At 32.3% G+C, this 18,303-nt stretch overlaps 5 protein-coding genes across 6 annotated transcripts; 2 read left to right on the forward strand and 3 right to left on the reverse strand.

Annotated features, from left to right (window-relative positions):
• Positions 1-1,727: 1,727 nt before the first annotated feature.
• Positions 1,728-4,778, reverse strand: LOC135838353 (mini-chromosome maintenance complex-binding protein). Its single transcript, XM_065353943.1, has 13 exons — positions 4,560-4,778; positions 4,316-4,495; positions 4,147-4,248; positions 3,982-4,076; positions 3,741-3,915; positions 3,466-3,649; positions 3,266-3,383; positions 3,015-3,197; positions 2,828-2,937; positions 2,623-2,756; positions 2,376-2,543; positions 2,211-2,296; positions 1,728-1,995 (listed from the first exon to the last, which is right to left on the reverse strand). Exons 1-13 carry the CDS (start codon positions 4,656-4,658, stop codon positions 1,899-1,901), a joined length of 1,731 nt encoding a protein of 576 aa, XP_065210015.1. The 5' UTR covers positions 4,659-4,778; the 3' UTR covers positions 1,728-1,898.
• A 277-nt stretch (positions 4,779-5,055) lies between these two features.
• LOC135838356 (ciliary microtubule inner protein 2B-like) lies at positions 5,056-6,647 on the forward strand. Its single transcript, XM_065353948.1, has 5 exons — positions 5,056-5,421; positions 5,505-5,580; positions 5,696-5,807; positions 5,889-6,063; positions 6,169-6,647. The coding sequence occupies exons 1-5, from the start codon at positions 5,351-5,353 to the stop codon at positions 6,185-6,187; spliced, it is 453 nt and encodes a 150-aa protein (XP_065210020.1). The 5' UTR covers positions 5,056-5,350; the 3' UTR covers positions 6,188-6,647.
• Positions 5,582-12,128, reverse strand: LOC135838352 (cilia- and flagella-associated protein 58-like). The gene is made up of 19 exons (XM_065353942.1): positions 12,028-12,128; positions 11,723-11,942; positions 11,523-11,630; positions 11,247-11,441; positions 11,109-11,164; positions 10,844-11,033; positions 10,589-10,765; positions 10,376-10,513; positions 10,041-10,302; positions 9,825-9,963; positions 9,550-9,745; positions 9,361-9,469; positions 9,100-9,278; positions 8,846-9,018; positions 8,611-8,773; positions 8,299-8,523; positions 7,903-8,013; positions 6,760-6,911; positions 5,582-5,897 (listed from the first exon to the last, which is right to left on the reverse strand). Exons 2-18 carry the CDS (start codon positions 11,765-11,767, stop codon positions 6,768-6,770), a joined length of 2,610 nt encoding a protein of 869 aa, XP_065210014.1. The 5' UTR covers positions 11,768-11,942; positions 12,028-12,128; the 3' UTR covers positions 5,582-5,897; positions 6,760-6,767.
• Positions 12,129-12,152: 24 nt separating this feature from the next.
• On the forward strand, positions 12,153-13,187 carry LOC135838355 (ras-related protein Rab-28-like). Of its 2 annotated transcripts, none has more exons than XM_065353946.1 (5): positions 12,153-12,308; positions 12,376-12,558; positions 12,637-12,769; positions 12,825-12,946; positions 13,020-13,187. In XM_065353946.1, the coding sequence occupies exons 1-5, from the start codon at positions 12,231-12,233 to the stop codon at positions 13,185-13,187; spliced, it is 684 nt and encodes a 227-aa protein (XP_065210018.1). In that variant the 5' UTR covers positions 12,153-12,230. The 2 variants fall into 2 exon arrangements, with proteins under 2 accessions (XP_065210018.1, XP_065210019.1); XM_065353947.1 differs by having other exon boundaries at positions 12,161-12,308; positions 12,843-12,946.
• A 46-nt stretch (positions 13,188-13,233) lies between these two features.
• LOC135838354 (hexosaminidase D-like) lies at positions 13,234-16,282 on the reverse strand. The gene is made up of 7 exons (XM_065353945.1): positions 15,793-16,282; positions 15,311-15,675; positions 15,034-15,242; positions 14,706-14,953; positions 14,457-14,633; positions 14,150-14,379; positions 13,234-14,081 (listed from the first exon to the last, which is right to left on the reverse strand). The coding sequence occupies exons 1-7, from the start codon at positions 15,980-15,982 to the stop codon at positions 13,839-13,841; spliced, it is 1,662 nt and encodes a 553-aa protein (XP_065210017.1). The 5' UTR covers positions 15,983-16,282; the 3' UTR covers positions 13,234-13,838.
• Positions 16,283-18,303: the final 2,021 nt, after the last annotated feature.

An 18,303-nucleotide genomic window follows, 5' to 3' on the forward strand; every position in this document is an offset into this window, starting at 1 on the left:
AAAAATCGCTGGAGGCTCCACAACGACTTGAAATTTACCTGCAATCGACTTCATAGAGTATTGAAATCAGTTTGCAGAATTAATTTCGGCTTTCCAACTCCTTTGATGAAATTTTGTGAGAATTTCGAGTTTCAAAAATCTGCTGAAGGCTCCAGAACTGCTCAAAACGGTTTGGAACAGTTTCCAATCGATTTGGCAGGTTGGAAATAGGGTACATATCAAATTTCAGCTTTCTAGGTCAATTTGGTGAAATTTTGATTTTTTTCTCACATTGTGGCCAAAATTTGATTTTTGAAAATTTTTCACCAAAAATCTAAAAAGGCACTTTAGTACTTGAAATTTTGACAGGTGATAATTTTTACAAGGATTCTGCAGATTAAAAATGTGTGTAGAGCCTCCTTTTCGAGGAAAGTTTGAATCATGGATAGCTTTTTTGGTGTGACTTGATAACAAAAATTCAAAGGATTTTTTTCTTCTATTTTTTGGAAGTTCAGAAATTGATTATTATTTTAAAAATCTTTAAAAGGCTAAAAGGCTAACATCACGTGCAAAATTTATCGCAATTTTTTACGCCGTTTTCAAGAGTCACAAAATATTAGGTAGGTACCTATAGAATCATTTAAAAGTGATCAAATTCTATTCAGTTTTTAAAAGTCAGATGTAGCAATGAATTATTTAACAATTTTTATGCTCTCTGTAGTCTCATTATTAGAAAATAATCGTTTTCATCTCAATAAAAACGACTTCTAAATACGATTTTAATTTGTATTCGGTTCGTACTGCAACGTAAACAATTCAAAAATGTTATCAATGAATTGATAAGAAAGGATTTTATGATTTCTTAAATGTAAAATTTACATTTTTAAATCGCGCTAAAAACTTTTTCAAGTAGTCGATATTCAACGTATGATTTCATCAGTATTGATAGATCTTGAACGAAATCATGAGTTAGGTGTTACAGCTCGGGCTTTTCCATACGACGATTATTACGTTTATTCGAAGAAGCTGTTTTATTGATGAAAAAATTACGAATTGTGCGCGTTGAACAGCGATGGATTATAACCTAGTACCGAAAAAACGCTATCAAGTGATCCTACTTGAATGTAGTGCAGAAGATTCGCCGGAATGTAAACAAGAGAAAGAATTCAATGATAAAGCCTGGGATACTTTCATCTTTCTGATTCGAATCTCATTCAACAAGAAGTCCGAAGAATATTACACTCGATTTGCAAACTTAATGGTGCAGTGGAATGACAAGAAACTGACAACTGTTCAACTTGTTGAACGAGTTATTGATTTATTCGACGGAAAACGCGACCTGATAATGCGTTTTTCACATTTTTTGCCTCCTGGATATGAAATAAAGATCGAACCAATTGGCAACAAAAAGTCGAATGTTTATGTACGAATTCCGCCGAAAAAATCTACCAAAAATTTGGAATCTTTCAACAACAGTTCGACTGTTCAATCTGTAGTAAAACAGTTGGAAAATTGTTGTATTTAATAAATATTGACGAGGTGTTTGTTCCATAAAATAGTAAAAATAAAATATATTCCTTTGTAAATTTTTGTTGCCTTTAGCGTCTTTATTTCTTATTTTGATAGATAACGTTTTCAAAAAAAAAAAAAAAAAACAAATCACGTAAAGTCGTGAAAGAAATCACTTAATGAATCGTAAGTCGTTTAAGAGCTATAAAAAACGATCATGTTTAAAACCCAACAAAAGGTTAAAAATAGAAGTATTAAAATTTAATAAGTTATTAAAATACAAAATTGGATGTAACAAAATCTCTAATAAAGTTTCACGTTTTCACGAGGGGAAAAAAATGTTGATAGTGATTTTATAAAAAAAAACTCGACTTGAATAAAATACTCGATTCTTAAATTCACCAATATCATCAGCGTAAACGATCTTTTCTTTGTTGCTCTAATCGACAAGCGTAATCCCAAATATTTTTTTCTAATGTTTGCATTCCTCTGCTCACTGACAGTAACCTAAAACAAATTATACTTGGAGATTACACGATGAAAACAATACCGGACTACAAGAGACTTGAAAGAGCTTGAGGGACTGATACACCGAATTGAGCACAGAAACGACAGTAGTTATTTTACCAAAGCATAAAAGTACACTTGTTAAAAAAAAGTCAAGGACTCGAAATTTTTGGTTCGAATTGACGAAGAATATTATTCCATTTCCAAATCCATACCTGGATAAAACCAGCAAGTTATGCAAATCGTCTGCATTTATTTTGCTATTTTCTCGACGCATTTTGACAAAATCTTCTTGAATCACCTGAAATAAAAAAAAAAACTCGAGGTGATCTTTCTTTTATTACAGGTGTTATTCGCAATACTGATTTTTTTGTACGTACCTGTTGCATCGAAGCAGAGAGGTCGTATTTAAGCGATGAAATATTATTCAGATAAACTCTTAATTTCGAAAGCAAAGGATCGCTCATTTTTTTCCAAGTTCTGGCAAACGCTTCGTTGATGTTTTCAATACACGATGCATCGGGTTCCATTACCAATCGACAATCGCTCTAAAAAATATATATATCGAAATATAATACATATAGCTATTTGAAAAAAAAAATAATCAATTTGCAATCAAAAGCATACCGGCAACAGGGATTTACCCTCTGAAAACGTTAACACAGGAATATCAGTGTAAAAAGGGCAAGAATAGAATTCGAAATCGTATTCGAGTTTTTGATTTGTAATCACGTTGCCCAATGCTTGTACATTACGAACACCTGAAACAGCAGGTAAATAAAGCTATCCGAAAAAAACTAAGGATCACATTTTTGATGAATAAATGAGTTACCTTTGTCCATCAATTGACCCGGTTCCAGACGAGTTTCATCGATAATCAAATGTGTATTAGAAGACAACTGCAGATCTCCTCCTTTAAGTCGATTTTGATCGTAATCTTTTCTAAAGAAATACCGACATTTATTATAACAAAATGACAACAACGTTCAACTTTAGCAAGAGATGAGTTTTTTCCTTACTTTGGCACCATCGTGGTATTATTCAAGTATTGGATACTGATCGGCATAAAGCAACTTTTTTCCAATAAATGAGATAGTAATTTATACAGCTCATTCACATATTTAGATTCACATAGATGGAAAGGTACGTTGGACAAGTTCAGAGAAAATTTACCCAAAGCTAATAAATCTTGACGAGAATACCTGCAAGAATTCAGAACGTAATAGTAAAATTATTCCAATCATAATGATTCATTTCGAGATGAACTTACACGGATGATATTAAATGACAGATTAGATAATCAGCAGCTAATGTATCGCCTGCCAAGACATCAGTGAACATAATCCATAATTCGTCCCTTAACTGCTGAGCAGTTTGTAAAACGTGTTCTGTAAAATAAATTCATATCGTAACCGTACAGCTATGCTTTCCTCTCGATAGTAAGTTGAACTACATTTTATTACACGGTACCTTTATGATACTGCAACATATTGCTGAACGTAGAAACACCGAAGTTGGCACGCACCACGTGTATTTTAGGTAAAGTAGATAAGCTTGTAGATTCTTCCATTTGTTCAGTATTTTCTGTGCTCAAAAAACCAATCACATCGATCACATCGTTGACTTTGATATCTGTATCTTTAACATCGTAAAGCTGAAAAAAACGAAATCGTAGACGAGTTCTTAATTTCCAATGAAAATCGATGACGTATTTCGAATACTATCATGTTTTCGAGTCAACTTACGTTCAATAAACAACTTTCACATCCGTTGAATAATTCTACAGGCGATTCGGGTAAAGGATCCACGTTTACATCGGTAGCGCAGGAATTATCACATTTCATTGAGCTATCTTCAGTAGACGAAGTACCACTGTTTAAAGCGATCGTTTCGGTAACTTGCTTTTTATTTGTATCGGATCTAGAACACAATTTTATTAGTACGAGAAGAATGTATTTTCGAAAAAAAAGACATTGAAGCTCGTACGAGTCTATTTCCATTGCTTCTTCGTTTTCAGCATCGAGCAGTTTTCGTTTTTCGTTTCGAATGTTAACGCTATCTTGATCATCGGTGTATTTAAACTGTAATTAATTCAGCAGGTAAATCGTCAAGTTGATGAGAATTTATAGTTCTCGTAGAAACACAATTTACCTGACGAGTCCACGAATTTAATCCGGGGATTTTGACGCAATGAATTACATGTTTCTCTTGGTGAGTATTTTCGGCTGCGTTCACCATTAATTCTTCGTCTTCCTACGATAATAATAGAAATCAGAATACGACTCGAGATGATTTACAATTGGAATTCATATATAATTACCTCGCAGGCGATAAAATCGCGATATTTTCCACTACGAATAGTATACGTTCCGGTTTTAGAATTGAATACTTGACATTTCTCGAAATAATACTCTGGATTTAAGGTATCCTGTACCATGCCTCGGAATCGAACTAGTTTATTTTCGTAATGTTTTGCGTTTTCTTTGTTCAGTTCAGGGATCTAATAAAGCAATGAATTAATGACAAAATAACTATATAAAGTATAGTAATAGAAAATGTGTTACCTTGTTGATGAAATCATCTTGAGATAGTAATTGAACACAGCGATCTTTATTCTGCTCCCAATCTGATACTGTGAAATTGTCTACGATATCCATTTTCATTAAGGTTACTGATTTAGATTAAAATTACATAAATATTGAATAAAATCGTGATTTATTTCCGAAATTAAAAATGAATCTAGCTCACAAATTGGAAATTGGAAATCGAAATCGAACAAAACAAGAACAAAAAAAATAAATAAAATTAAAAAATGCGCCAATTTTTGGTTTTTAGTAAAAATCCCAACGTCAGCATTTTTTCAAATAAATAGCCAATAGGTAAGTTCGAACCTACCTAATTATGAAAAGAGAAATGAACATTTTTCTCCTGCATCCAGTTCATTTTTCTCTGAAAATTTTCTATTTTAAAAAACTTGTTTGAAACCTGCACAACCAGATCCAAAAACCCTTCGAACTTGTCGCTGAGCGATAATGTAATAATACAATTTGAAACTTGTACGAAAAGTTTACGTTCAACGTTCAAGTTCATCGCGAAATTCGTGACCCAACTTTCGAAAAGCTTGAACCGTAGAAAAACACGTGACCAATTTCCATTTCTGTTTCATATCAGTGAACAAATAACACACAAATTACGATCTTCGTATATCAATAGGCGAATTTCGCTCAAACAAACATAGCGTGTCTCTCTGTTGTACGGTTTGAAAAATGGATTTCGGCTAAGTTGTTTGATTTTTTTTATAGTTACCAAATTGTATATTGTTACATTAACGCGCAAACTTTTAAATTATTGTAGTATGTTCATAAATTATTCGGACTACGAAAAAAGAGACTTCTTGGCAAAAACACAGACGTACTTTTTACCAGGGTAAGTTTCCATGTAACGTTATTGCGTTTTCAAAATAAAAAACACATCCTTATCAAAACTATTTTTTCTTCTTGGTGTTTTAGGTACACGGGTCATTGTCCTACTTTGAAATTTCAAATAGGTAAATGCTATGGAACATCGACAAAAGAAATAATACACGTGAGTTGAAAAAATGAAATATTTCACATCGAAACAAATTACAATTCTATCTAAATAAGTAGGTACTGTTTATTGAGAACCGTATTAAAATGTGTAATTTTATTGTCCTGCTTAGAATTTGAGAAGAAATGGTGTCATACGCGGTTGTCCGAAGATCGCCGATGCTTCTTATCAATTACCAAAGATAGATTTCGCTCAACGTAATAAATACATCCTCGGATATACTGGTAAGTGGTAGAATCCATATCCATATTTTTCAATAATTTGGTACCTATAGTTTGATTTGAAATCCCGGTTCCATTTGACAGGTTATATTCCTGGAATGTATCAACACTACGGTCAATCATTTCGTCAAATTGCAGAAAAATGTGAAACTAAACGTAATACGAAGGCTGTTTCTTTTGAAAAGAAACTTCATCCTTCAACTGATTACACCAAGAATCTCTATTTGAAACCGTACTTGAAATCTTCAGCACAAACCGGGTAAATAATTCATAATTCATAATCTTGGTAACCTATTTTTTAGAGTTCTGTTTTTGATTAGGTATTTATTTTTCAACGAAAAATTTTCATTTTTTTTTCTTCCAGAAAATTAGTTATACATTGAAATTGGAATTATTGATGGTAAATTGGCGAATTCCGGTTCGAATTTCCATTACTTTCAACCATTGATGGCGTGATTATCTGCCATTATTCGTGACAACAAATAAATTACCTACTGATTTCAACATAACATATTTTGAATCGGATTTTTAGCTTTGTACGATCTTTACGTCTAATTTTTCTTTACATCCAGAATTATATTCAGCTTGCAGTGGACGTTTTTGTAACTTTCAATATTTAACTTAGTATTATCTAAATTATTATTTTAACGCGTTGCTAGTTTTGAAAATTATTTTCTTTTGTTAAAACAAAAAGTATTATGTATTTCCGAATACCTAATTATGTTCCTATTTTAGAGTAAGAATGAGAATTGTCATTCCAATTATTACCTACTATATACGACTTTGAAAAACAGTATTATTTCTTTGTTGCGTTGAATAAATTATTCTGTTTATGTTGTTTCATTCGACGTGTAAATATTTCTCGTTTCAAGATGACGTTCTCAGTTCTATACGAAAGGACTTTTTCATTCGACTACGTGAAATTAAATTGATTCGAAAGAATTACTTGCATTACTAATAATTTTACTGATCATTAATCTTTATGACAGGAAGAGGCGCACATTCGGCTGAAAATCCTCCTCCTAGAGCAGCCACTTTTACATTCTCATTGCTCGACTGACTCGATCCCTTCGTTAATTTATTCCTCAGCTTGTACAATTTCTGTTTCTGTAACAAATAAAAATCGCGTTAAAACTATCGTGATCATTTTTACAACGAAAAAGTGAACGTATAAATCCCGAAAAAAGTGACTAATTCAACATTATTTGTAAAAAAATAAATAAATGAAATAGGTCATGGGTAAGATGCGACAGTCGAATTTTGATTCAACTCCCATTCAATACAAGGGTTCTTCAGGTTTCAGGTTCAACCCCCTCCCTCATTTCCCTTTGTATCATGATGGTAAAAAATGCCACTACGCCTCAAAAATCTCAAGATAGGCAAATTTATCAACACATATATTTCGTATTGCCATATTATCACATATTAGGCGCAAAAAGAACGAGGTAATCCGGCTAAAAAATTCACAAAATGATCACGCAACTCGTAAATCAGCTGCGGTAAAAGTGTGATTAAAAAATGTGAACTTTTTATACGATATTCGCACACGAATGGAAAAATTACGTGTTTCCAAAACGATTCGTTTCCGGGCTATATGGTATCACGAAAACCTCATCAATAAATCGCTTGGTTTAAATATAAAAAACAAGGTTAAAAATTTATTACTACACGACAGAATATTTTAAATTACGAAACACATAAAACGTCAGAAGAGGAAAAAAATCATCTTAATTAACTCGAAACAAAATCACGATAGATATTTTAGGTATATCGGGTTAGGTACTACGAAAAACGACGATTTCTAGACGAACCATGACCGGGGGGGGGTACGGTGAATTTCCTTTCAAGCAACATGATTTTAAGATTGAAAGTAAAAATACCTTATAAAATTAATAGTAACAAACCTTTTTACGAGATTGCTTTTTACACAAAAATATTTATTAGCAAAAATTTTGTCTTCTTTTAGTTGTTTATTTTTTTATTATTTAAAAAAAAAATAATACTAAGATTTTTTCAGAATTTTCAGAGCCCAGAGGTGAACAACACGTAAAATTATACTGCTGGGGATTTTAAAAAAAAATTAAATTATGGCTCTTACTTGCTTGAAGTAATCTTTTTTTATATCTTCCAATTCTTTGTTCTTCCTTTCTAGCTCCATTTTACATTCGATCGAGTGAGATTCGTACATGCTCATTTGAATGATTAAATTCTGTCAAAAATTGTAACGTTTTATTCAAAAATTCACATATGAAAAAAAAAATGCAGTGTAGGTAAGCTAATTCGAGAAAAATATCTGTGCAACAATAATTCAAAAATTACTGTCGCTTTCCCCAATTTTTTATGAACGTTGATATGCTTCAATGGTTTGTTTTTGAAAAAAGAAACCCCTCACGAAAATTAAAAATTGACCATTTTCGGTGATTTATTGGATTTTTTTCGAACATAATAAGTATTAAGTATTATGTAGTTAGGATTACTTCGTAGAGGTATGTACCTTGATTTTACGACTTTTGACTTCACATTCCTTCTTCAGAAAATACAGTTTATTGGTGATTTCAGTAGGAGATACTTTGGCGGTGATATTTTTCAAATTCTGGTACAAGGTTTCCAGTTCCTTGAGCTGTTGTTCCTTTTCAGCAGCTAATTCTGATTTAGTCAGCACTCGTTTTTGAAGTAGTTGAATTTTAGTGACTAGTTCAAATGCGTTCGGATCAGTCCCCTGGAAACATTTTTAATACAAGGGTGCACTTTAGGCTTACGTACTTTCAAACAAAGGGGCATAATAAAAACAAATCTGATTTTTTACTTCTAATTTTCTCCATCTATGAATATTCAACGGATTTTGCAATTCTTCTTCTAACGCTCGACATTTGACTTTTTGTTTGGTCAATTCTCGTTCTAGGGCGAATACTTCCGATCTAAGGCTCACTACCGTGGATAGGTTTCGATTCAAGGCAGCTTTATCGGTTCTAAAAAACATTCGACGCATGAAAATGTTTCAAAATACAGCATCCGTAAGTAATGAAAAATAATAATCTCACTTTAAATGTCTGATTTCCGAAGTCAATGTGTCTATTTCTTCTAAATGTTGCTTACATTCGTATTCTTGTTTTTCCATCGTAGTTTCCCATAGCTTTATTTTTGCATTTAGCTGAGCTATTTCTTCGTTTTTCTGAAGTAACTGGGTGGCTGCTAGTTTATGTTCACTTATGGTCTATAAAATCAGTATATTTTTTACAGCTGTTTTCCACTGAGAGAAAAAATGAATAATTGCGGACAGGATTTCATGTCGTACTTGTTGTATTTGCTTATCTTTCTTCTGCAGTTCTGCATCCATTTTCTGGATGATGCTTCGTAAATTTTTTTCAGTATCTTGGAGTTCGTTTATGGTTTCGTTGTTCAATTTTATGGTGTCTTTGTAATAGGCTAATTCGCCGTATAATTTCTCTTTGTCTTGTTCCAGTTTCTGTAGAACTAATGATCACGACGTTGGTTAGGTTAGGTTATTATACCTCAAAATATTTCCAGTAAGTAATTTGATAATTTTTGTAGTCACCTGATTTTTCTTTTAGAAGTTCATTTTCTTTCACATTTACCGTATCTTTTTCTTCTTCAATTTGAGCTTTTAGTACTTTTATCGTCTGCTTTAATTCGGAAACTTGTTCCTATAATTTCAAAACAAAAATAGAAAAGGTTTATATTATAAAATAATCACATTTTGCGGTGATCAAATAATTCATATTACTTTGGTTTGAGTCAATCCATGAGCATACATGTTTTTATCATTACGTGTATTTTCCAACAAACCGCTCTGATGTTTATAATTGACAGATATTTCGTTCAACTGCTTTTTGGTTTCCAATAATTCGGATTCTTTTTCGTCCAATTTCTCCTTTAATTCATCTATTTTATTTTGAAGTTCCGAATTTTTTATTTTCAATCTGTAAGTAAATTGCAACATTTTACAAAAAAAAAATCATAAACACGATGACATTGATCAAACTTTAGTAAGCTACAAACCGGTCCCTTTCTTTATCCATATCAGTTATTGTATCATTCAATTTAACGATTTCTCTATTCAACTGATCAACTTCAGTTTCTAGTTGATCTTTCATTCGGACTTCAATTTTAAGTATTCTACTTTGTTCGTCACTTGTTGCTAAACAGGTTCAACAATAAAATATTTGTAATACAAACGAAAAGTAAAATTACACTAAAAATATTTAAAATATTTACCGTTGATACGTTGAAAATTTTTAAATAATAGTTCTTTCTCGCGTTTTAAATCTTCTACGTTTCTTTTCTCACTGTCGCACATTTTACGCAAATTTTCCAATTCTTTTTCCAAAACGCCGACGCTAACGATGAATTTTTCTTTATCGTTTTGTAAGTCTTTTTTATGCGTTTCCAAAGTTTGGATTCTTTTTTGGAGTATTTCTTTAGATTTAGTTAATTTATTCAAGTCGCTGAGCAGTTTGCTGGTGTTTTCTTCGTAAATCTAAACAAAATTAGTCGATTAAAAAGCGTGTAGTTGAAAAACTCATTAGAATAGGTACTGCAATATATTTTACTTTAGTTTGATTCGTCAGCGAGGAACAATTTTGCATTAAATCTTCCAGCATTGTCGTTTGCGAATTGTAATCGGTTTGTAATTTGAGGATTTTTTGTGATAAATGGGCATTATTTTGAGAAAGTAGTTCATTTGTTAGCTGGAAACAATCGGACAAATTTTTGATTTGCTTTATAGCCGCGGGTACAATTTTTTCAAAAATTTCAATACCTACCTTTTGTTCATTCGCGGTGCTTTCTAAAAGTTTAACTTGTTCTCGAGCATTTTGATATTGATATTCGAGGTTTTCGGTCTCTTTCTCTTTGATTTCGATTTGTTTTTGCTGCTCTTTAACTCGGTTTTCAATATTTTGGCGAATTTTCAATTCTTTTAAGGCTTCGGCGGTACGAGACTGATTTATGAGAAAAAAAAACATCATAAGAACAGAAAAACAAGAACATACTAGCAACTGCATCAAGAATATACCAACTTCAAGATCACTTTTCAATTCTTTGATACGTTCTTCGTATTCTACAATTTTCTTATTCAGCTCATTAGCAGTTTCTCCATTCTTGGATAATTTCTCTTTCAAGTTGATTATCTCTTTGAATAAATGCTGTTTTTCACGTTCGAACATCTCTTTAGTTGCTGTAATTTCGGATTCGGATACTGCGAAAGAACTTTTAAGTGAATTTCAATTTAGTTCACGAAGCAAACCCTATACTTTATAACCATTTGAATACAGCTGAGCTTACTCAGGTTTCATTTCAGCAGTCAAAAGGTCGCCTTTATCAACATCTTCGACGTCCACCTAAAAAATAACCCTTCCGTTACAAATTTCTACTCAACTTCCAGCCCCTAGATGAGCGGACATTGACTAGTGAAATGCTTACTTTCACAGATTCGTGTTTCTTCAATGAAGGTAAAGTTTTCGATGATCTTAAGGGAGATGGTTTAGTATCTTTTCGATCATAGAAATCTCTCAGCATGACTTCATTTTTCCTCAGAGTCAAAATCAAGGACCATAGTTTTTGTAATTTTTTATCCAGATTAGTCACACCCTCGGTCGTGTGGAACATCTTCAATATCTATGAAAAAATACCTATAATTATGTTTTACTGTTCAAGAAGAAACGAAGCTTATATACAGAAAGTGAAATTAGTTCTTACGTTGTTGAAATCTTCTTCCAGTGTGGTAAATAAATTATCCGATTCATTTACCGTCAATAAGCTTTTTTTGGGAATCGATTCTTGGGGATATGAGGGTCTGGCTGATGCCTGTAATAGTAAAATAAAATATATCAAAGAATGTACAAAAATCACGCTTATATCAGTTTGCACTTTTTATTTGGAAATGAATAAACATTTACCAAGAATTTCAATGCTGATCTTTGTTTCTGGAGAACTTTCTTCATGATGAAAAGTTGACGAAGAATTTGTCATCATCTCGAATAGTAATATAATATCAGTATTATTCAATCGGAGATGAATGTAACCATAGAAACCCTCGAACCGGCTGTCTTTAATTCGAACTATAAGGTGGCACGTGGTTTTGTCATCATTTTCCATTGACTTGACTGCATAGAACATCTTCAACAAAAAAATTATAACATTGAAATGAAACTTTACGAAATGTCTCAATGGAATTATTTTCAGTCAAATTAAATATACTTACTTCTTATTTTTCTCAGAACTTGTAGTTTTCACTTTTCATTTTTTTCAATTCATGACTCAGGTTTCAGAAGTGGAAGTGTGGAGTAGAAGAAGAAAGACTGATAAGAGTCACATGGCAGCGTTTCCATAGCAACGTTTTGTTGACATCACTGATAATAAAATAATTACCTATTTCGCTTTTAATTTTGAAAGAAATGGTCAGAAATGGTTCTAGTAGATGGCGAATTCTCCGAAGAAAAACAATACAAAATTCTCATCGTAGGAGAACCTGCTTGCGGAAAAGTAAGACTATCTGTCAAATATCCATAAAAGGCCACATACCTATCTCACTTGAGTGTTTTTCCTCTAGTCTAGCTTGGTATTGAGATACTGCCACGATGAATTTTCTCGTCAATATTATCCCACCGGAGGAGTCGATGTATTCCTCAAAAGAACACTGGTTGAAGCTCAAAGTGTCCGATTAGTCATTTGGGATATTAGTGGGAATGCTTTATCGAGCACACTGCTCGATAAATACCTATACGGAGCTCATGTAAGTTTCCAAAGATCGAGATCTTAAGCACCTATCTATGTACATATTGCAGTCTGTAATTATTTCATCATTTTCAAGGCCGTTTTACTGACTTTCGATATTACGAACAGCACTAGTTTCGTTGCTCTTCCGGCATGGTACAATGCAGTTCTGAATATCACTTCGTCGTCTAGCTTAGGCAGACCTCTGATCTCCGTTATTGCTAATAAATGTGAGTAAGCAGAATGGTATCTCTTAAATTACGATCTCCTCAAGACATGTATTAGTAAGCTTATTTTTTTTAGGTGATATTGAACATCAACGAGCAGTACCCCTCGATAAGCAACGTAAATTTGTCAACGAAAATAGACTGTTTTTACACAGCGTATCAACCAGAACTGGTGACAATGTAAGTCTGTCGAATAATTGTATTGTTGATATGTAGTGTCCTCGAATATTACCTATATTTTAATGTTTCACAGGTTGCATTGACATTTCAAAGAATCATCGCATCGTTATTAGGGATTAAATTATCAAAATTAGAAATAGAAGCAAATCAAAAAGTGGTCAAAGCCGAAGTATTCGTTAGCCATCCTCATCAACATAATACTTCAACTCAAACACCATCTTCGATTTGTACAATACAATAATTTTTACGAAAGAAGTATAGAAACAAGTGATTTATTGTTTCTTCAATCCAAACAAACAAAAAATGAAGCGCGTCGATAGGAAAACTCGAATTACTTAACATATAAGCACAAAAACAATGATGCAAAAAATCAAATTTTTAAAAAATCGTTAAAAAAATACTTTTGTATCAAAGACTAAAATTTTTTACAAATATGTAAAATCACAATGAAAAGCAAGAAAATAAATGTAAGACTAATGAAAAATAAAATCAATATTAGTTACCTACAATCATTTTGTCGTTATATATGCACCGAAAGTGTAATTACTACATGATGGACTAATTTTCGGTGCCTTTACAAAGAAAAATGGTTTACATTTACAAATATCGAGCAGAGAAATACTATTATTGCAAGCGCATTTGCTATCTTCTTGCTTTTCTTCACTTTTCGATACCTATACTTATAATGTACCATATTGTAACTAACGTATCATTTCACAAACACACAATTTTTGGAAGAAAAAAAAAATCAAATCTTACTTTATACGTAGAAGACATTAAACCAACACATCTTAATTCTATTTAAAATTGCTTAACAATAATTACTGGAAATCAGTCTGACTAGCAAGAAGACTATATCGAGGTTACTTTTGTAAACTGCAATCTTTATCACCTAATTATCTTTTCTACCATTGATTATTTCGATAGGCCTGGGAGACCATTCGGTTATACTGATGATATAGTGAAGAACGTTCGATAAACGTCCCAATTTATGGAAATACGGATGAACGAATGTTTCAGCCCATTCAGTTACCGTATACGAATCGTAAATATCGTTTAGTTCGCTTTCCAATTTTTCTTTACTTCGATTCAAATTCACCTGACATTCGCGTACTTTATACGATAATTCTTCTACCTACAAACATCAACGAATTAGAAAAAAAAATCGATTTAACGAGTAAATAGAGATGCTGAAAAACTTACTAAGAGAGGATTGAAATAACCATGTTGTAAATTGTGTTCGGTTAACCATCCTTTGATATAATTGCTATTCAAAACTTCGTCCATTTCTTTTCGCAGTCGTTGAAAAGCTATCATTTCTATAAACAAATCGTCTCCTGGAAATTTACATCTGTCGAAATAATGCTCACGGATACCACAAGCGACTACATCTTTTACTTTTTTCGGTATTTCGGTGTATGCTAAAGAGGATCCTGTGTCAATGAGAAATTATTTCATGAGAAAGCCCATTTACAATTGTTTTCTATTCGATGAACTCGTTTTACTATACCTCTTAATATCAACAAACTGTTGACGAGCGATGGAATACTGACTGGTAGAAGTTCACATAATACAGCAAAGTGGTCGTAACGTTGCCAACCAGTTAACATCATTCCTTTGAATTTGATTAAATACGAATATTCTGCCACGATTCGTAACCAAGCTTTGTGATTTTCCATGTGGAAAGCTTCAAACATCAATTAATTGATAAATTATTCTATTTATTTCACAAATCAACCATCGATCTAGTTCGCCTTACTTATATTCGGTAGTATTTGATCTGGACCAGTAGCTCCTTTAAAACTAGATGCGATCCAAACAGCAGGAAAAACTTTGGAGTATTTTTCCCAAAATGAAAATTTAAATGGAATTTGATTGTCATAATACCACACCACCGGTTCGATTAATTCGCCGATTTTAAACTCTTTCAGATTATCTACAGGAATGCGACGTAACTCATCATCCCACATGAGTGGTTTAATATCAGGATACGTTGAACGAATATACCTGAAAATAATTCGATTTTTTAATAAGGCATTATCTACCTACGCTCGTTGAAATTATGAAAAGTTGTATTTAATACTAACTTGGCTATTTTAGTAACGTGGTCTAAAAATAAGCCTTTGACATCCCATCGATTTTCGGTCATTCTAGCAGTACACAAAGGACACGCTCCTAGCTGATAAACTTCATCGCATCCTATATGAATATGCTTGATACCAGGATGCAAAGCGATAACTTCATCCAACATGCCAGTGATTACTTCAAAAGTGTTATTCTGACTAGGACATATGGACTGTAAAACGAACGTTAATCAATTGTCTCAACTTTAATAAGTTCAGAAATGAATATTTAACTATTTACCTGCGGATATCTGAACACTTCTCTCAAACGAAAGAATTTATAAACTTTTAACACGAATTCTAAATGACCGAAGGTCTGCACTAATGGAATTATTTCTAATTTATATTTTTTCGCCAATTTTAACAAGTGTCTGATATCCTCCTTCGAATACGTATTGGCAGCGTGTGTGAATTTATCGCTGTACGGGAATATATCTTCGTATTCTATCAATAAGCCGGTAACGTTCAACGAATGCAGTAAAGGGAACAGCTGATTGAAATAATTTAACGATGGCGGTGCTCCTTTCAAATCCAAGTGAATTATTCGATCACCGTTGAACGCATTTACATAATTGTCTCTGTATATTTGGTCATTTAGGATCATATCTGAAATTGAGATATAGGTAATTAAATACATACATGTAGGACAAACACAAAAAACACATAAATAACGAGAGCAACGTAGGGATTTCTCAAGTGTTTTGTTATGCCATCTACACTCACCGACTAGATTATTTCCGTAATAATGAGCATTTGCTTTATGCCTGAGGACTGCAGCGTAATGACTTTCGCCATCGTTGTATTTAGAAATGTAACGTTGAATTATAACAAATTTATAAGCTATGAGGAAAGCTATTATGAGTAACGTGAAGATCAATAGTTTGAAATGGCAACGTAGTTTCAGCATTTCCATTACACGAATATGAGCTCATTTCATTTCTCAAATTAAGATTGAAAAATCAATGTAAAAAATCACTTGAAATGGATTATGGAAGTAAAATTATACGATCAAAATAAGCACTTCTTCATGGCACAAAAAACACATATTTTTATAAGAAAAAAAGGAAGAAAAATTCAATAAGGGTGGATGGAAAGATAAAACTGATCTAGATGCAAGTTTTCCGCAATAATTTATCACTTATTCATCAGTTTTCTTAGTTTTTCTTCGGTTAATTTTTCATTTTCCTATTTTTCTAATCAAAATTAGTTTTTATTTATTTTTGATCTCATTATCAACAATAACAATGAATTTCATTGGTGGATTCAAATCAGTGTAGCCATTTCACAGAAACTTTTCGAAACACACATGATTGACTTTTTTATTTTTTTTTCTACCCCTTCTCTCCCTTGGACAACCTCGCCATTCCTTTTCAAAATTCAAATTATTCTTGATCTTGATCATTTTGTAATGTATTTTTTTTGTAAGTTATATTTAATCTTGATCGTATCGTTTTTGGCATACCTGTAAATAAATTTAAATTACATTGAAAATGATCTGTTTTGCTCATTCGTTTACAATTATTATTTTAGTCTCGAGGCGAGAAATTGAATTGAACTTAGTCTTATAGTCTTGGTTATGCTACTCAAATAGCATGAATCTACGAGTATAATGCAGTGGAGTGGAAGGAAGAGCCTAATATTAATAAAATTGTGAGTTATGATTTGACTGATTCGTATGTAAATTTTTATTCAATTCTTCAACCCATGCAATGTAAAAAACGTAAAATTACCTACCAACCTACCTACTAATTTAATTAAATGTTTTTGTTTTTAGCCTGGTTCATTTTTAAACTGTTCGAAGTTCAATGAATGGTCTCACTTCTCACTTCTCAGTAAGAAATTAAGAAACTAAAAATTATGAAAATGTTCATGATTCATGACTAAGCTAGAAGCGCCTGAATTTGACCACCTAGCTAGATAGGTACCCAAAGTGACCGCTTTGATATTCAACATGAAAAATTTAAAAGCCAAATAGGGATTTTGATAAGTTTTGATAATTTAAAAACTTTTAAGAAACTTATAATTTTAAGTACACCAGATTAAATAGTAAATACTGAGCTAGAAAATTTAAAAAAATCTAAATTTTCTTAAGGACGTTGTTAACCGAACAAAGCTAAATCGACAGAGCATGCGAAACCCATCATCATGCGAGAATTTCAGGAGCTAAAGTTCATCTTTCGATTTTTGGTGAATTTTTAAAAATCAAATCTGAGCCAAAAATGAAGCAAAAAAATCAAAATCTTACCAAGTTGACCTAGAAAGCTGAATTTTAGTGAGTACCCTATCTTCGACTCTACGAATTGAATGAAAACGGTCTCGACCCATTTTGAGCAGTTCTGAAGCCGCCAGAAAATTTTTGAATGTTCAAATTTATTAATATAGGTAAATATTGATGAAATGAAAATTTGCAGACTAGAACAATTTTTACTCGATTTGTTTAGAATAAGGCAATTTTAAGTTGCATGCCTTGAATTGGGCTTATGGAATACCTACCTAAGAATTTATTTTTCCATCATCTTTTATTTAAAATACCTATCACTATTCATTCATTAATTTTCCATTGTATATGTAACCAGACACAGTCAATCCTTACGAAAATGATTCAGGTATAGGATACTAGACACCCCCAGCTGGTCCGGGGAAATTATTTATCTGGATCTACGAATCCTTTTGGATAGAAAACGAGTAACCTTGACGCAATCAACATTCCAATTCCGAATAATAAGATTTAAAAATATCAAGGTTTGAACACCGAAGAACAAAAGCAGGCATCTACGAGTAACAAATTCAAATATCAACTCGAAAGGGTTGTAATAATATCATGATATACCTAGGGGTGATTAACATATACTTATATGTAGGTAAGGTACTTATTTAAAATCACTCCATAGGCCCAACCTTTCTCGCGTTTCCAGAGCACCAGAACAAATATAATTATTGATTTTTTTCATCTTTTGTAAGAAAAAAAATGTACCTATGGTACCTGTTTCTATCAGCTCACTACCAATGTGTGTGTGTTGCTGGAATTTGTTTGATTCAAGTATTCACGTGAACTGTGTTCAAAAGTAAATACGTAAGTATCTAAAAATTCTAAAATAATAAGATGTCTGTAACGTGTCAGTACCTATAAGGTAAGTTGTAGATAGATACTAAACTGCAACGGTATCACGTAAAAAAAAAAAAAATGAGGCAAAAAAACTAGAAATTCCTATCTACACGCAACGGATGTTCCGC

The sequence above is a fragment of the Planococcus citri genome, chromosome 3 (assembly GCF_950023065.1).
Source record: "Planococcus citri chromosome 3, ihPlaCitr1.1, whole genome shotgun sequence".
In the NCBI taxonomy this organism is placed as follows: domain Eukaryota; kingdom Metazoa; phylum Arthropoda; class Insecta; order Hemiptera; family Pseudococcidae; genus Planococcus; species Planococcus citri.

Excerpts from the sequence above, each read along its gene's own strand:
- LOC135838353 (XM_065353943.1), bottom strand. The coding sequence starts at position 4,658 with ATGAAAATGGATATCGTAGACAATTTCACAGTATCAGATTGGGAGCAG. Across the intron at positions 4,496-4,559 it reads AAGATGATTTCATCAACAAG|ATCCCTGAACTGAACAAAGA; the intron begins GTAACACATTTT and ends TTGCTTTATTAG. Across the intron at positions 3,916-3,981 it reads GAAGCAATGGAAATAGACTC|ATCCGATACAAATAAAAAGC; the intron begins GTACGAGCTTCA and ends ATTGTGTTCTAG.
- LOC135838356 (XM_065353948.1), top strand. The coding sequence starts at position 5,351 with ATGTTCATAAATTATTCGGACTACGAAAAAAGAGACTTCTTGGCAAAA. Across the intron at positions 5,422-5,504 it reads CAGACGTACTTTTTACCAGG|GTACACGGGTCATTGTCCTA; the intron begins GTAAGTTTCCAT and ends TTGGTGTTTTAG. Across the intron at positions 5,808-5,888 it reads ATACATCCTCGGATATACTG|GTTATATTCCTGGAATGTAT; the intron begins GTAAGTGGTAGA and ends TCCATTTGACAG.
- LOC135838352 (XM_065353942.1), bottom strand. The coding sequence starts at position 11,767 with ATGAAGAAAGTTCTCCAGAAACAAAGATCAGCATTGAAATTCTTG. Across the intron at positions 9,746-9,824 it reads ATGGATAAAGAAAGGGACCG|ATTGAAAATAAAAAATTCGG; the intron begins GTTTGTAGCTTA and ends ATTTACTTACAG. Across the intron at positions 9,279-9,360 it reads ACTTCTAAAAGAAAAATCAG|TTCTACAGAAACTGGAACAA; the intron begins GTGACTACAAAA and ends CGTGATCATTAG.
- LOC135838355 (XM_065353946.1), top strand. The coding sequence starts at position 12,231 with ATGGTTCTAGTAGATGGCGAATTCTCCGAAGAAAAACAATACAAAATT. Across the intron at positions 12,309-12,375 it reads GAGAACCTGCTTGCGGAAAA|TCTAGCTTGGTATTGAGATA; the intron begins GTAAGACTATCT and ends TTTTTCCTCTAG. Across the intron at positions 12,770-12,824 it reads CTCCGTTATTGCTAATAAAT|TAAGCTTATTTTTTTTAGGT; the intron begins GTGAGTAAGCAG and ends GACATGTATTAG.
- LOC135838354 (XM_065353945.1), bottom strand. The coding sequence starts at position 15,982 with ATGGAAATGCTGAAACTACGTTGCCATTTCAAACTATTGATCTTCACG. Across the intron at positions 15,243-15,310 it reads AAGTGTTCAGATATCCGCAG|TCCATATGTCCTAGTCAGAA; the intron begins GTAAATAGTTAA and ends TTCGTTTTACAG. Across the intron at positions 14,082-14,149 it reads GTTATTTCAATCCTCTCTTA|GTAGAAGAATTATCGTATAA; the intron begins GTAAGTTTTTCA and ends TGATGTTTGTAG.